Below are 18,227 nucleotides of genomic sequence, written 5' to 3' on the forward strand. Positions count from 1 at the left end.
ATGGGCGTGCCTTCGTTGAAGGTTGGGCGTCGGGCTGGCACCTTGGCACCATAAAAATCTACTGCCAATCATTAGCGGACCGGAGTTCCGCTGTGGCGACCCCTAACCGGGAAAAGCCGAAAGAAAAAACATTACGTATATCCAAAATTTTGAGTTGTAAAGTTTGCACTGCACATATATTTGAACACAGGCAAAAATAAACTAAACTAACTGAAGCATTTTAAGTCTGGGACTAGCAAGTGATAGCCGAGTAAATATTAATAATAAAAACAGCAAGTGCCACAGTAATGCTTTAATTCATAAAACTATCAAAGATCTTACTGCTTTGCTTAGTTTTCGCAGTGTATTAAGAGACGGGCAAAGTGAGTAGTAGTGTAAAATGTGTTTGACAGAGACAGATCTTCCAGATTTAAGTTCTTTATTTATTTTTTTTTAAGACGGTAGTATAGGATTTTGAAGAGAGAAACCAAAAGTGGTGCAAGTGTGTGTTTGTGGGGGGTGGGTGCTTGGCTAAAATTTTAGGGAGTTCTTTAAAAGTCTTGCATTCATATCGCTGTACTGAGGAATATTCAGTGAATCACAGACCATGACGTAGCAGTAAGACAGAGGTTTGCCAGGCAGAGGCAAATATTCCTCACGCATGGGAGTTCTTCTTTACACTGTATGCAGAACATTGTATAGCAATATTTATTTTATTTATTTATTTGCAGTTGGTTTACCAGGATAGTCCATTGGGCCAATATGAACCCGTTTTCAGTGGAGTCCTGGAGAGAAAAGCTCCAAAACAATCAAGGTTGCAATAGGTTTTAGCTCCAAAACAGTCAAGGTTACAATAGTTTATAGATTATAATTTTACAAGTGTTCTAGACTAGAGCAAGCATTACAAACAGTACAGACTAGTGATGAACATTACAGTTGATGCAGACTAGTAAAGGATCATTACAAAATAAATACTGAGGAGCCAATACATATTAGGAAGCTTACACTTAAGAGGTGCAACCTAATGCATATTTTGCTAACAGCTTAGTAATTACAGGGATGTAGGAGCTGGGGGAGATGGTAAAAGGAGATTGCTTGTGTAAAGAGGGGAAAGAAAAGAAGACTGAAATAAAATAATTAAAATAGTTAATAAAAAGTCAATAAAAAGTTTATATAAATTTAAATTAAATAGCGGATGTATATGCATACATACCTGTACTGTAACTTTTTCTTCTCTTTACATGAAGTATTTCAGTGAAACAAGTAAATGCCAGTTTTGTTTTTAGTTTTATTCTGTAGAATTGAGTAAATACTTTAACAGAGTTGTGCATGTTTTAACAGGTTTTCTTTATTTCCCCCTTACAGGTTCATATGATGATCCTATGACCCACGCTCGGAAGAAAAACATATTTTTGTTGAAAAACCACATCAACTACATTGAGCCCTCCTTGGTCTGCACTGATGGTCAAACAATGGACAAAACCCCGCCGGTATGCTCCAAGGCGGGAACTGGCAGGGGTGCTACTGAAAAATTGAAGCTCAAGCGGGACTTGCTGCACAGAATCCAAAAGAGGTATCCCTTAAGGAAGCGCTTAACATCTGCACAGGACGACAAGTCATGCTCCGTGCGTCTCAGGCGGCTTGAAAATGTGACTCGGTCAGACGCTACAGATACTCAGTACTACAGCAGCAGGAGCCCCCATGCTTGGAGGGATAAGTTGAGCTACGTACATTGTTCTGGGAACCTAAGGGCTAAAGGTGGCTGCATGACAATGGGCAACAATGAAAAGGCTAGGGCAGGCATCTCAAACATGTATTGTAGAAAGTGGAGTAGTGAGGAGATGATCACGTTAGAACCAAGGAAGCGAAGGCTGGCATCTTTAAATGCTGAGGCTGTAAATTGTGTCTTATTTGAAAGGAAGGAAAGCTCATTATCTATGAAGCGTCAGCGGAAAGACTGTGCCAAAATAAATGGGGATTGTGATACTAGGAATTTCCTTATTAAAGGTAACAAGTCATCATGCTCCAAAGCAGCTAGTTCCTTGGGATGTATAAGTAAACCTGGGAGTAATGACATATGTTTGGCAGGGGATTCTGATCCTTTAGTAGGTGATGAGATCTCTGTGGGGGCATGTAGTAGCACTGATGCTCAGACGGAAAAGAAGCAAGATAATGATCTTATCTACCAGCCTGTCCCCAAACGGTTAGCCAGCCTTAATGCTGTTGCACTTCTGAAACTGAGTAATGAAAGGAACTATAGAGTAAAGAGACGCCTTAAATCAGATGGTGATGGCAAGGCAGAAGAGCCTTCCACTGCCACCAAGACCCGGGTGAAGTGGGGCAGAAACAAGAACTGTGTCCAGGTCAACAGAGAGACCCCAACTGTGAACTCAGATGATTACTTTGAGCCCCATGGGGATCCTGAAAAGCCCTTCAGGCACACAGATTCATTAGACCCGGCTACATTACTAGTCAGAACTGGCAGTGTAAAAGATGAGTCACCAACTCGCTGCCAAGACAGCCCAGAGGAGTACCTCCACCGACTATCCCTTTTGATGGAGGGGTCCTCACTGACCAAGCCAGAGTACAAAGACCCAGGGAAGCTGTCCCCCACTCTTAAGAGGGAGATGCTGCAGCCGACGTTCCCATTCCTGCAGTGTACTGCAACACCAATGCTGGGCAGTATTGCAGACTGCAGCTGCCAGTTGGCATCTACTGACTTTATATCTGCAAATGGACTTTATTTCCGTTACAATCATAGTGGACTACCAGTTAATGGATTTTCTCAGATGCAGTACTCCTTCTGTCCAGGAGTAGGATTTTCACATCCAGACAGTCATGGGGGACTCTTAGTAACTTGTAACCCCCCAACTCCAGACAGCCCTTTCTCTCATCTTCACTGCTGTAACTCAAGACACTGTTTTGGAGACTTGGGCGGGATCAGTGGTTATGGATCCTATAGAATATTTCACCCACCAATTGGCAGAGTAGGCACTGTGCACATGGGACGAAACAGTTGCCCTCATGACGTAACAGTCAACACAGGTAAGACAGTTTTATGATGTGATTCACACTTGGGAAAATATTAAAATGAACAAGTAATACTGTTGCCAGATTCAGTTTTTTCATATGTCGTATAATAAAATGCAGTCTGTGAAGAATTTTTTCATTCATTTGTAATACCTGCTTTGTCTCATTCATGTTCACAGGGGAGCCAGAGCCTTTCTTTGCAGGCAATATGCTTTGCAGCCAGTTTTGGGTGGGATACCAGCATGCATATTTCATTTTCATTTTCTCTGACACACACACACACACACACACACACACACGCGCACACACACACACACACACTGGAGGATCACCAGTTAACTTAAAGGCATGTCTTTTAGATGGAGGAAACTGTGAGGATCCCAACAAAATCTCATGTAGACACAATGAGGGCATACAAGCTCTGCACACATGACAGCCCAGCTAGGAACTGAACCAAAGAACCTGGCACTGAGGTAGCAGCATTAACCATTGCCCGCTACCGAATTTTGCCGTTCTGTGTTTGTTTTGCAATACAGAGTGTTGCAACTTAATAGCTGTGCCTCTGCAAGCCAAAGCACATTTTCATATTTTTTCCAGTGTATTCTGTGACACACGGGTGTCTTCATACAGACTTAATATTGGTGTTTCCTGACAGCTGAGGAGTGAGATCAACCAAAAGTAAATCACATGGTGTGACAAATCGCTTACTTAAGGGCGGAATTCTTGATGCTTCTTGGTTCACATTGATTTACATTTTGCATCAGTTCTGCTTCAGATATGACTTTTGCCATTGATCGGTGACCACTTTTTTGTGGTGATGATGCGTCTGTAGCAGAAGCCTGTTGTTCAGAGGCGTTCCATGATTAGTGGTGGGTGCCTGCAATTGGCTTGCTGTATGTGTACTTTGGCCAATATTTGAACAGAATAGTTTAGTTTTTGAAAATAAACGATCTGGATCATTTGTAATGGTTTCTTGTTCTTTTACTCTTGTGGCTCCATTTAATGTCATCATCCTTCAGAGTTTGGTGTCTTTCATGTGTGTGCACACATGAACATTAAGGGTAGAAGAAGACATGTGCTCTGCTTATCAAGGGCTGCTGGTCTCACTTATAGCTGCTGCCCTTCCCTTGCTGATTTTTGATGGTCTAATCTTCTGCAGTTGTTCCAGACTTCTACAGCCCTGCCTTTACAAACACCTTCAGTGTTTTTTTTTTTTCTTCTGTATTAGATTGTTGGTGGAGAGTCGCCCCTAACACCATGATGATGGAGTTGTTATAGCTCATTCTTTTGTCATCGTATGAATAGCCTGCAACTCATCTGTCAGATAGAACTCACTCATTGCAGCTTTTTTGGCACCTTTTTCCCCCTTCCCCCAACTGGTTTCTAAAGCCAGGTGACCCCTGGATTATCAGCCTGCTTATTCCATACCATCAACCAGGAGGGGCCTTAATTTAGACAGCCATGTGATAGTTATAGGTTTTCTACTTATGACGCTCTTACTAAATGTACTCTTAATACCAAGAGGGGGCATACACAGGGCTGCCCATGGACGATTTCCCCTCACTTCCACAAAGATTGTTCCATCGAAGCAGCTCTGCCCTCCCCAATAAGCATAAGTAGTAGTTTCATTGGTCTTCACCAGGGAAATCACATCAGCTATGTATGCCTGCTAGTTTGTACAACCCTCTGCACCCTCTAGGAGAGGTGAGTGGGACATACCCCTTCACTTGTCCCCCTGCCTTCTTGGTTTTGCCATCTCCTCCATTGCCAGGGCAATTAAATGAACCTCGGGACACCTGAGTCACATTCATCACTCTCTTCCTCTGTGCCATAGAGCCAGGCTTATAGCAGCTTTTGGTTAGCATTCTTACATTAATGCACACATCTCACACTTCATTCATGCACTGTGTGTGCTGGCCATGTTTTCCTTATAAAGTACAGTTCTGCTTTTAGGGCAGTGAGGAAAATTTTGCATTTCTTAATACTCCACAGAAAATGAAATGTAATGCAGAAGAGGAAGGTAGTCCCGAGGACAGGAAGTCTTCTTTTCTGACATTTTCTTCCTCTGTTTGTTGTCAGGTACATCCTTGAACTTGTGTGTCTTCCTCTAGGTGATGATCCATGGTTTTCATTATATTAAATGGTTCCTGCAGGTGGCATTTGATTTTTAGAAAACTGGCACAGAACGTCCAGGTGGAAATTGGCAGGCTTCCTTAGTGTACAGGGTATGCTTACCAAGAGTTGTATTATTGGAGCTTAACAAATTGGTGTCAACATCCATATTTCTCACCTAGAATGGTGGGGGTGTATACATTCCTTCCACACCGCCACCAGTATCACCCACAATTTAGAAGACCTCTCTAAGTTAAGTAGTTCCTTTTATATTATCACTAAAGCATCATCTGATATATTTCTAGTTTATAATTCTTCACGAGCTAGTAAGTTCTGCTTATACCATGTCCTATCTTTCTTGGGTCATTTACCACAATTACTTGATTAAGCACTGAAATACTCGACTAAAACAAAATGGGTAAAGTCTGTTTTTGTCTAATTTGTTTCTGTTGCCAGCTTTAGGCAGAGGATTGGCTTAAGCTTTCCTCTTGAGTAAAAAAAACATGCCTCTGATAAGAATTGTTGGTGAGGTAAGGTTATGGGAGGCCTGTGATGGATGAGGCCATTTTTAAGCGTCTGGGTAACGATTCGTAAGCATTTTTGTTGTCTGTATGCTTTAATTTTGCTGAATAGCTTTCTACTTGTTTAAGATGATGCTGTTTAGAAGTATAACCGATGATGAGGATGCTCGTGCTGTAGAACTGATCAGGATGCTCCTGCCGTAGAACTGAAGAGTGATTAGTTTTGCTGCCGTTAACACCATTGGTTTTGCTGACTCCATTTTTAGGATGGGTGCTGATTAATTCTTCATCACAGCTGACAAAGCACATACTGGTTATTTGCCAGTGCTTGCAGCAGTTTTATTGCTTTGCTGTTTTAAATGTTCTTTGAGAACTTTTAATTATCAAAGTAAAACAAAACAGACCAACCACCACGGCTAAAAGCATATACACTTTATAGGACAAGAAAATAGTGGATAAGTGCTTTTGTACACAGGTGCTTCATCACATCCAACTTTTAAGTATTATGTTGACGTTTTGCCATAGGAGTGTATGTTAATACAATGATGGACTGGCTAGAGTGATAACTGCTGAGATTTCTTTCCTAAGTGCCATCTTGGCAGTGTTCTACAGAGACATCTAGTTCCTGTATCTCATACCAGAACAGGCTATGGATGGCATCACCTTGCCAGCTAAGGAGAGTGCCCATAGTACTATAATTTCCTATTTGTCTGTTTTGAATGTGGTATTTTGTTGATATCGATCTCTTCAGGGTCAACCCAGTCGAGTTTAAGTTTTTGACAGTGCCCTTTCCATCTGTAAGCTAGCAAGCTGTGATACTGACCTCTTAACTAACTTATTTGTATATAGTTGCTAAAATAAGCATTTTTGCATGGGAGCCAAGCCCACCAACACCCTCACTATGTGGGAGACCCCCCCCCCACACACACACACTGCCTGTTACTTGTATGTATTAACTTATAGCTTGCACTATCTTAGAGAAAAAGGAACAAGCCTGATCTCTTTCTCGAGAACCATTCTTCCTTTCCATGATAGTGGTTGAGCAAACTGAACCGCATGACTTTTGATTAATCATTTACTGGGAAGGCTAGTGAGAGAGTCTGCAATGTAGTGCTGGATGAGTTATGCCCAAAAAACAGACTGCACCCTCTCATTCTACTGCTAGCACAATTCACATCTTTTGTTAAACTCTCTTATTAAAGTTACAATATTTAAATGACAATATGGGAACAAGTAGTCGTAGAAAGAAAACAACCCCCTGTACATATTTTCCTTAGTTTCACGCATTATGCATATGTTTTCTTAACAGTTTTCATACTCTCCAATATTACAGAAATTGCTCAAGTCGTGCCTTCACTTAAATTTCACTCCTCCTGAACATTTTTCTGTATGTATTCTCACATGTTCCATTTATTTCTGCATAATTTGCTCCTTCCCTTTTCTAAATATCCCACCTTCAATACTTTTATCTTCTTTAGAATATTCTGTCCTAGTGATATCTTTTTGGCAGCCAGATGCATTTTATCTTCTCTTTCTATGTGTAGGTAATTTGGATCCTATACCTAGCTCAAAAGCATCATTTCCTTGGCTAAAATAATTTGTTCTAATGTTTCTGACAAAGTATTCTTTGGGGAATGTTTAAAATCTAACAAATTCTTATATTCCCAAAAACCTTTCCCAGTCCACCTCTCTCTCTCTCATCATTCTTTCAGCAATCGTTGTCTGTCAAAAAATTTGCCAAAGTCAAATTGGAGTATAAAAATACCTGTGGAAACACTTCCATGCAAAAATTGTAAACCTTTGAGAATTTATTGCATACTTGGGAGCTACGCACATCCCAGTGTTGCTTTGTGTATGACCTTGCCATTTTCTCTCTCAAATCTTTTCTAACCTCTCTAGTTTGATTCTTAAAGTTGTTATGCAGTATTGTATACTCCCTACTAATTATTCCTTTTTAACCACAGCATCTGTCCTAGACTTTGCTAAAAACTCAAGATCTGGTCTTTCACTTTTTACTCGCCTTCCTTTTTACTTATTTATTTTTATTTATTTATTTTGACATTTGTTAACCGGGTTAGTCTGACTGGACATGTAGCCCCTTTTCAGCGGAAGCCCGAGGAGAAAAGCTCCAAAAAAAAAAAAAAATTAATTATCAACATAAAAAGTCATGTAGCAGAAATAATAACTAAACTAAGAATTCTAGAACTAGAGTACTCCTAGGAGTAAGATAAGACATGCTATAAATCGTCAGTAAATTCAACATCATAGAGTATAGTGCATACATACCTACAATAGTAAGCAGAATAAACAACACTGAGTACATAGCTGTGTACAGTAGTAAGCAGAATAAACAACAACACTGAGTACACAGCTGCATACAGTAGTAAGCAGAATAAACAACACTGAGTACACAGCTGCCTACAGTAGTAAGCAGAATAAACAACAGCACTGAGTACACAGCTACATACAGTAGTAAGCAAGATAAACTGAGTACACAGCTATGTACAATAGTAAGCAGAATAAACAACAGCACTGTGTACCGTAGTAAGCAGAGCTATGTACAAAAATGAGCAGAAATACAGAACATTTTGTCAGGTTTGCAGGACAAAAAGAGCTACTAAATTCTAAATGTTAAAATCATACAGGAGATAATCACAAGGCAATAGCCAGTTTCCAGCATGGAGTAAGAACTACAGACTATTAGTAGATTTTTGAAGCAGAGACAGAGAGGACGCAGAAATGGTTGCTGCAGTAGTATTAAAGGAGGGGAGGTGGAATTATGTAGGGTCATTGCATAAGCATGTCCATGATAAACAGAGAGTATCCTTTAGAGTAGTTTTGAAAGAGTTTGAGTTAGAGGTCTGCCTAACAGTTTGTGGAAGCTTATTCCAAGCATTTGCTACTAAGTAGCTGTACAGGAGTTTACCAGTGTTTTTATTGGGCATATACACTTGAAGATGTAGTTGACTACTACGGAGGGCCCGGTTGGGTGTATAAAGCTGGATGAGTGTGGAGAGAGAGGAGGATGGTTCATGTAAGATAGAGTGAGCCAGGCGAAGCTGGGGGTAATTGGATTTGATAATGAAATTCTAGCCACTGCAGGTTTTCAAGGCTTGGCAGTGGTGAGAGTGGTAGGGTAGGTTATCGGCGAATCTTGGAGTTTTGTTATAGGTGAGTTCCAGTTTAGACAGACCAGGTTGGATGGTAGTGAGAATGGGGGCAACATAGAGAAGGGTGGGGAGTAGGAAGGCTTGTGCAAGAGAGCGCCTAGCATCATTTGTGAGGGATTTTTTATGCCTGTAATAGGAAGCCTGACTTTTGACGTCTTTTTAATGCACTGCTGAATATGGAGATCGAACATTAGTTGGTCATCGATAATAACTCATAGCAATTTGGTGTGAGGTTCAACAGAGATGATAGTGTTGAGGGAGGAGACATTAAAGGTAGCTTTATGATGGAGGGATTTAGCGAGTTTTCTTTGGGTTAGGTAACAATTGTTTGGAAGTTGACCTTTTTTTAACAGAGTGCAGGGATTCTTGGTTGAGGGTGTGAAGGTGGGTGATATTGTCGGAGGTGGAGATAATTGTGGAATATATACTGTCATCAATCTCTGGTAGGGAAGACAGTCTCGTTCTGATTGGTCTCATCCCACTGTGTTATCATTCCCTCCATAGTTATTTGCTTCCTATATCTTTCTTTTGTTAATTTTCTCCAGTAAATACCAGCCCCCTTGCCTGTTTTCTTTACCCCTACTTGCAGTCACCTCTGATGGTAAAATTGCCTTTCTTTATTCCTGTATTGTTGGTCCTTAGAAAGTTTTATGACCCTTTAACTATAATATCCTTTATGGTTGTCATTTGGGCCTGCATCCAAAATCCCACAATCTCCCTACTTTTTCAATCCCCCCTCCATCATCACCCCTTTCCACTTTGACTTATAAAATTCTATTTGTGTTGTGTATGAGCCTTAATTATGCAAGTCTACAGTATTCTTCGAATCAGGTAATACCAAACCACCGTGTTGTATAGGTAGAATCAATTTATCCCACTATCTCCCTACCAAATACATTCCTTCAAACTTTAATAAATATGGTCTACAACTTCTCCTTTGGTTGATGAAAATATGCCTGACCCTTGCATAAAACTGAAGGATTAGAAACATTTTGCTGCTTGTATCTCACTGTCCACATCCATAAGCAAGAGCTTGCAGCTTGTCATTTGTTTTATTGTTTTTTGTTTAGTCTCTTGCCACATATTTCCTTAGCTGCCTTAATATGATCCTTTTTAATTCATATACCTATCCCCATAGTTATCAATCATGCTGAACCAATTCATCTGTGGATAAATAAGTTTTATTTTCATTTATTTTACATCAGGAAAAGACATGAAATCTTTTTCAAAATGTTCCACAACACTTAAATGTCCTTTTGTGAGTGTGTCAAGTACATGACATTGTCATCTGTGAATAAAACTCTATTCATGTGTAAGAGTTATATCCTTCAGTTTGTGAGTCTGTATTTTCTTTGTCAGTGGCTGTAAGTATAAAACAAATCAATCCTCCCGCAATGCCTTTTCCCATTTTATATATGCGGTTGAGGTGTCAGTTCAGCAGTGGCATTCATCTAGAGCTAAAGTTTTGACTGCTGGGTAGGAAAAAGGGCAACCCTCCCTGGTTCCTCTGTTCAGAGACAGCGTGGCTGAGAGGAATCCACCTGCCTTATACTTCTAACTTCTTCATCTGTTATCCCAGTTCTCTGTTATTCTGTCAGAGAGCACAAGTGCTACAACTGCCATACTTATAAAATGACTATCAGATGCCTTCTTAGCTTCAAGATCTGCCAACAGTGTCTTGTACTTTGCTTCCCTCTGCTTCATCATTGTTCTTTTAATGTTGTCAAATGTTTGTCTCCCCTTCGCAAAACTATATTGATTCATATCTATAAATTTTGTCAACACTTTTGCATTCTTTTAGCTAGTATAGACAACCATTTTGTACTCAAGGTTTAAAATTGAAAAAGGTCTATATGAAGTTGGGTGGAGGGGTGTTTACCGTCTTTGGGTAATGCTACCATGCAGCTTTCTCTCAAGATGCTGGTACTGTCCCTCCTTTTAAAATATTGTTAAAGAATCTTCACGATCTTCATCAATTTCTCCTCTTCCTAATTTCCAATCTTCCACAGGAATGACATCTGTTTCTGGAGAATTCCATATTGATTGATTTTTACATCACCATCCTCATCCCTTCCTATTTTAGCAATTAATTGTTGACCATCATCTTCCCCTAACCTTGGCATAGTTAATTTTTTCATAAATATTTCCATTTATGCCTCCCCCCCCCCCCCATTCCTCTGCTTTATATACCTGTATAGGATCTGTGGTTACTTTTCTTGCCTCTGGCTCCCTGTGTTTGGGAACAACCCTTTCAACTTTGTTTCCTATATCGCTGTGCTAAACGTTTTTGTGCTTTGGAGCTGTTAACAGCACTCTTTCTAAACTTGTGCATATTTGAATGCTTCCTTATTTTCCTTTTAGCACTTAGCAATTTTTCCTCCTTTTGTTCTGTAAGAGTCCCCTTCTGCCTTACTTTAACCTTTGACAGTCCTTGTAAGTAATTCATATTACTAACTTACCACATCTCTTGTCTTATTTCTACCATATTTTTAAGTTCTGTTTTCAGTTTATCCCACTCCCTAACTACCCTTCTGAAGAAATGTCTATCTTCCGTAATAACTCTAATCATTTCCACTGTACATTCTTTAAATTCCTGTCCTTTTCACAGTTAAATGAGAAAGCACCAGTGTCTAGTTTTTACTTCATTATCCAGCATATTCATAGTTTTTTTTATCAGTGCATGATCTGAAATAGTTATCGGATATGTTTCAAGGGTTTCAATGAAGTAGCAGTCTGTGTAGTCTAGCCTGGTTATTATACCTTGTGGAATAACATGTAAATTCTGTCTGAACTCCGGCTAGTAAATTCACATTCTCCATTTCAGATATTCTAATGTATGTCTTCAGAACTCTACCCTCTTTAGTTGTCCTTTCTAGGTTCCTTTGATATACATACTCACTATTGCAAACCAGGTTCCAATTCCCAACCATGATTAATATTCATAGGTAAATACCAGGGTATCAGTCTACAGACTATTACAAGCTTAGTCATTAACCAGAGAGGTCAGAATCAAACCCTGTATCTTATATCTGCGAGGTTAAGACCTTTAGGATTATGCCACCCCCCCCCCCCAAAAAAAAGTTTGTTTTGACACTGATTGTCACTTTGTCTTAGCTTCTTAGATAAATAAGTAAATACTAGACTATCAGTCTACAAACTACTAGAAACGTAGTCAGTAATCAAAGGTCAGAATCAAACCCTGGACTTTGTATCTGAAGTTAAATAGTTTAACAGTAGCCCTGTTTCCTGCTGAAAGCAAATTATTTCTCCTAAAATTCTCTTAAGTTCCATAATAGTTTTAGGTAGAATATAAATACATACCAGTATTGTTTTCATTCTCTGACAGTAACCCCTTCTTATTACCTTATGTTATTATTGGAGCCCTTCCTTTGCTCCTAATAATTTGCTGAATATGCATTCTAAACTCCTTTCTTTGCCAAAATTGCATGCTAATGTCAGTCCAAATGTCTCCTGTAGAATTGTTACTTGCACCCTACATTTAATATACCTGCAGTGCCATTGCTTTTGTCTATACGTACCTGCAGTGCTATTGACATTTCATGAAAAACTTGATAAAGGATTCATTCTGTTAAACTGTTGTCATATATTCTGCATGACAGGTCTTTTTAGTATGTTTCCAGCTTGCAACTTACATGCGCACATTTATATTTGGCATGCTGATCTAGTATGCATTTGCTTTCACGTCTCTGCAACCTGTGGCACATTTTTTTTAGACCTTGTGTGTCCTTAAAAACACTCAAGAACCAAGAAAACTAAATCACGTTTTGAAACCCCAATGCCTTTTAACTTGCAGCAAAAGCACAAAACCATATACACTTACCAAAAGGGAAGGTACCCTTCCATATAGGGACAGTTGTCCCACATAGACAGATTTTACATATTCTAAGTTTAGGTTTAACCACACTGGTAGCTGGAAGAGCATGCTAGAGCCTGTGTTTCACTTACCTCGGATTACACATGACAGGGGCACAGGAAAATAATTTCCTTGGGTGGCGAAAGCCAGGGTACCTTTTTGCTAGGCTTGTATAGGCCGTAGAGCTAATAGCCTAGTACCTACCTATGAACCTATATGTCCCTTAACCTATATCTGTTTCCAAATTGGATGTGAAAAGCAGATTGCATACTCTGAGTTACCTGATTTTTTGGGTCAAGAGAAAGTGCAGTGGCTGTTAAATGAATAAATGTAAGTGTGTATTGTTATATTTAACATGACAATACTAAGGCTGCCAGGGGGGGCATTATCGAACTTCCCATTTATTTTCACTGAACTTTGTACCATTTCCCCTTTAAGTAATAATCATGATGTTTCTTATGCAAATACCTTAGATTTTTAAATGTGAGATGAGGGTCTCACCAGAGACTGCTATTTATGCTAGTAATTAAAGTAAGAAAGTGCCGCAGTGGTAGCGTTGTCGCCTCACAGCAAGAGGTTCTCCCGTTCTGTTCTCAGCTGGAGTGCCTTCTGTGTGGAGTCTGCATGTCCTCCCCGCGGTCGAGTGGCATTCGAAAGACATGTGTGAATGGGCGTGCCTTCGTTGAAGGTTGGGCGTCGAGCTGGCACCTCGGCACCGTAAAAATCTACTGGCAATCATTAGCGGACCGGAGTTCCTGTGTGGCGACCGGGAAAAGCCAAAAGAAGAACAGAATAAAACAAAGTAAGAAAGTACTTGGAATGTAATGTATCCAGGGTTCAAGTTGTAACAAGATAAAGTTTAGATACAAGTACTGTAACGCTGTGATCGTGACTTGCTGGGTGAAGATGCAAAAACATACTGATCATATTATAGATTTATTAAAACATAATTTCCCTCTTTATATATAGGTGGAAGTATAGATCAACATTCTTAATTTATGATGCAGACATTCTTATAATATGAAAACTTGCTAGAAAATGGAAACCATTAAAAATGACAGTTTTTCAGTATTTAAAAGGAGCTGTTTCTTGCTACTAGCTACTCTTTCTTTCCATTAACAAGTACCAGCAGGTAGAGCTGACAATTCTACAGTTGCAAACCGTTAATCAGGAAATAACTGAACAGCTCACTGATGAAGTGGCTTTTGGGCTGCGAAAGCGCTCGCCTATCCTTGTTCTACATTGCTGAATTAAATTTTGTATGATTTTATTTGCTGTGGTCTGGTGCCTCCTCCTGCTTTGGATTTTGTTTGTGTTTTTGGAGGGCCCCTTTGCCTGCACCACATACCTGTTTTTTTGTTTCGTTTTACTCTTAAGTGATAACTTGATTTTTTTTCTCTTATCTGTCAGTAAAGTAGCTCCGTTTCTTAGTGGAACTCTTAAGCTGTTTGTAATTACAAAAAAAAAAAAAGAAAGAAAAAATGACCAATCAGCTGTTGTCAAAAACCTTTTCTCCCAGTGTAAAGGGTTGACAGCAAGACAACAGAGTACTTGGCCAATATTTACTAAAGTCCAAAAGGCAGCAAGTGTGTTTTAGATCAATTCGGTTTCTTAGCAAAACCTCTTGCTTTTAAGATGGGCTTAAGAGGGACCCTTCTCAAATTCTCTTAACATGCTTATGGCCATAAATTGAAACCGATGTGTTTTATTGTTTTTAATGTGCTCATATAGAGCATTAGCCTCAACACAATTGCGTATATCAGAAATATGGAGTAGAATCCGTTCTTTAAAGGGTCTTTTGGTTTTGCCTACATAGTAGGCTGAACAAGACATGTAAGTAGCTATATAAATAATATTGGCACTCCTACAAGTAGCTCTTTAATGAAAAAAGTATTAAAGCCCTGTAACTGGATGTACAAAAACATTTTTATTACAAATATATGGACAAACCTTGCAAAAACCACATCTCCATGTCCCTTTCCATGCATCAGATGAATCGCACAAATGTTGATTTCTACCAAAGCCATCATTATGACATAACAGCCTTTTTAAATTTTTTTCTGTCCTTGTAGGAGAAACTGGTGGAATCGCCAACTATGTTCCTAATTTTTGGATCTGAAATCAGAATCGGCCAATACTTTTTGATAATCCCACTTATACAGGCATTATCAGAGCTATAGGTTAGAGTACATCTCAATCAATTAGTTCGTTGTCTAGGTACAGTCATTCCACTTTTGCAATCTTGTGAGTAATAGGGACATCCTCTACTCTCCTCTTTTTTTCGCATGATTTTAAATGTAGCCTTCACAGCCCTTTCCAAAAAAACAATTGTCCTGCTGAAGTGCATTTCTAATAGATACTGCTTTTGCCTACGTTGTGCTAAGCAGTGATTGCGGGGCTAGTAACTGAGTATGTTTTTACGGAAGTAGTGAACGAATGTCCATTGCTGATTTGTTATATAGCAGCATCCTTTAAATTGAGTACTATGAATATTTATATGTTTATTGATAAGACACTGGCTTTGTCATATGGGCTACTAGATAGTATTATGGGGGAAAATACCAAAACCAAGCTCAAAACTATAACTTCTAGTGTGATTTCATCACGTTGAGGGCTGATAATGTAAATTGAGGTTAGAACAATATACATCTTTATCAGTTGCACACACACCCCCCCCAGTTTCTTACCTAGTCCTGCGCAGACATTATTTATATATAATGTGTCTTTGCACGTATTTGTGTGTGTGGTGTATATGTGTGCATACTATATGTATGTGTATGTATTTCATATATCATAATGTATGTCTGTATGCATATATATGTGTGATATATATATATATATATATATATATATATATATATATATATATATATGATTATAATGTGTGTGTGTGTGTCTTTATTACTGTGTATATGTATAAAAGTGTAATTGGGAAGGGAAGATGCATATTCACAGGTCTTTATGCTTCAGGCGTCCTACTGCTATTATGGCAGGTTCCTCCAAGAACTGCACTCTCCTCCTCATGGATGCTTGCTGCTGCTGTGTATTCCTTAATGCTGAGTAGGCTGACAAGCAGTGAACCAAGCCAACACAGGGAAGAAAGGACAGCACTAATGAACGCAACTCTGCTGTATAGAGGAGGCAAAGCCTATTTTAGGATTGGACTGATAATCTGCAGTGCTTTGTGAATGTGAACTGAGGCCTGTGTTGCAGCTTCGCAGATACAGGTTCATAGATAAGACCTTAGAAATCCATCTGCAGCCCATTTATAAGCCTTACCAGTAAGCCACATTCAGAAGTACTTTTCACCCTCAGGGAGGACAGCACACCCATGTTTATTTGTTACAGTTTAACCAGGAGAGTGGACTGGTCTGAAAATCCTTGTCATTTGCAATCTGGGCTTCCCAGATCATATTAAACAAATGCAAATCACATATTGAGAGCAATTGTGCACAAAAAAAGGCAGGAATATTTACAAAGGCAAAATGTATGAGTAAATATGAAGTGAAATATCAGCAAGGAAAAAGTATAGTTTAAACAGTTAGTGTAAAATTCATAGTAAGTGTTCATAATAATGTTTACATACAAGTTTACAGAGAAATGCTATCTTAAAAATGGACAGTGTTTTACTGTGGGCTTGCAACAAAGGTTAGTATTCTGTTGGGTAACCCCTTATAATCTAAAACCATTGGTTGCTTTACTGTTATAATTGAAGCAGGTGCTTTTGGGGTGCTTGTGGAGGTGCGATTTTTAAATGCTTGCTAAATTGTGCCAGAATGTGAAGTCTGTCTTGACTCCTCTGAATGTCCCATATGGAGGGAACAAATTTAAAGAAAACAATGTTCTAACGCCAGTTAATAGGGACATCTATGTAGTAAAAGCCTTGTATGGCTCTTGAGTGAGTATGCAGTGAAACGGAATTGTAGGATGTCCTTTCTTATTACTGATGCAGCATTCTTTATACTTGAGATATCCTGCTGAGGATAGCCTAACGTCTGTCCAGCATACCAAAGCCTTTACACGTTCCCAGCATCGTATGTCAGTCATATACCCTATGCACAAGGGGTAAGGTACATATATGACAAAGATGCATAATCCTTAGAACTTCTTTGCTGCCACTCTAAACACTGCTTCTGAATTTGGTTTGTATGCCATTCTTAAAGCTAGTTCTTCTACAGAGCCCAGTATAGATAAGATCCCCATCGGGGTCCCTTCCTATATCTTTTCATCCTTTTTGTTTGTTTCTTTTGGAAACAGATGTTCCTATATGCCTGCCCCTACCCTCCTCTTCTGCTTCTGAGGGTCTTGCACAAGATCATATGGGACACACCCAGAATGTTGCTGGTAGCTAACTCCGTTTTGACCCAGACAGCACTGGTTCCCCCTTCACTTTCATCTGGCCTGGGGCAGTCATCACAAGTTATCTCACAGGATGTATCTTCTCACAGAAGACAAGGGGGCCCTCATTCCCCCTCACCTGTCTACTTTTCAACTGACAGTTTGGATTAGCCTAATATAAATATGAACCTATGATAGGGTTTTGATTCCTGTTGGGTATCACTTTTCTGAGGAGGTGCTTTAGGTTTTGCAGAAAAGAAACCCCACTACGTGAAAATCCTGTGCATCTAAATGGAAGAGATTTTCTGTTTGTTGTCTCAAGCATATCCAAGATCCCTTTTCTGTGGCAGTCCCTACGGTCCTTTCATATTCCTGTGAATTGCTTAATACTGGTTTGGCATATTTTTCTATTAAAGCTCTTTGTCAACCATTTATGCCTGTCTGCCTTTGAATCCTCTTTTGGCTTCTAGTTTTGAAGTAAAACCATTCCTAAAAGGCATCTTTCACTTTACACCCCCAATCAAACCTATTTCTCCTTTTTGAGACCTTAATTTTGTTCTTGAAAAATTGACTCAATCCCCTTTTGAGCCTGCCTTTTCTTCCCTGCAGCATTGTACTTGGAAGACTGTATTGCTGGTGGCTCTTACTTTTGTCAAGAGTGTCTCTGAACTTCAAGCCCTCAGGGCGGCTCCTTTTTTGTTTTTTTCACATGTATGGTGTCTGTTCATACTAATCATTTTTATTCCTCGTGTGGTTAATGATTTGTCCTTTTTATCAGTCTATTCATCTTCCCTCCTTTTTCCTTTCCCACAATCTTGAAAGTACTACATACCGTGGATTTACATATCCAAGTAATATCTGAGCTGTCTAAGACAAAGGGTAGCAGAAAATCTGAGCAACCTTTTTTCCTTTCATGCCAGGAAATTGGGTTTGGCAGTGTCGAAGCAAACCTTCTCCCCCTGGTTCTCTACGGCCATTTTCTTTTTTGTTATCCTTTTCATGCACATTCAGCCAGGACACTTGCCTCTTCTGGTACTTTTTCCAAGTTTCTGGATAGTAGATCCGTCCTGGAAGCTGTTACTGGGTTTTCCTTTCACACTTTTACCAAACATTATAAGTTGGATTCATTTCTAGGGCCAATGCAGGTTTTGCAGCCGTGATAAGGAATGATATAGTACAGTTGTGTAAAACTTTACCGTAACA

The 18,227-nt window shown here is 39.4% G+C and overlaps 1 protein-coding gene across 2 annotated transcripts in view; it reads left to right on the forward strand.

Moving 5' to 3' along the window:
- Positions 1 to 18,227, forward strand: part of BAHD1 (bromo adjacent homology domain containing 1) — a 790,414-nt gene that overhangs the window by 496,884 nt on the left and 275,303 nt on the right. For both annotated transcript variants that reach the window (XM_044074179.1, XM_044074177.1), the window contains exon 3: positions 1,345 to 3,024. In XM_044074179.1, the coding sequence (XP_043930114.1) occupies positions 1,362 to 3,024 (1,663 nt within the window). In that variant the 5' untranslated portion in view covers positions 1,345 to 1,361. The remainder of the gene's footprint in view (positions 1 to 1,344; positions 3,025 to 18,227) is intronic.

The sequence above is a fragment of the Protopterus annectens genome, chromosome 6.part0 (genome assembly GCF_019279795.1).
Source record: "Protopterus annectens isolate FY-2018-M chromosome 6.part0, PAN1.0, whole genome shotgun sequence".
In the NCBI taxonomy this organism is placed as follows: Eukaryota; Metazoa; Chordata; order Ceratodontiformes; family Protopteridae; genus Protopterus; species Protopterus annectens.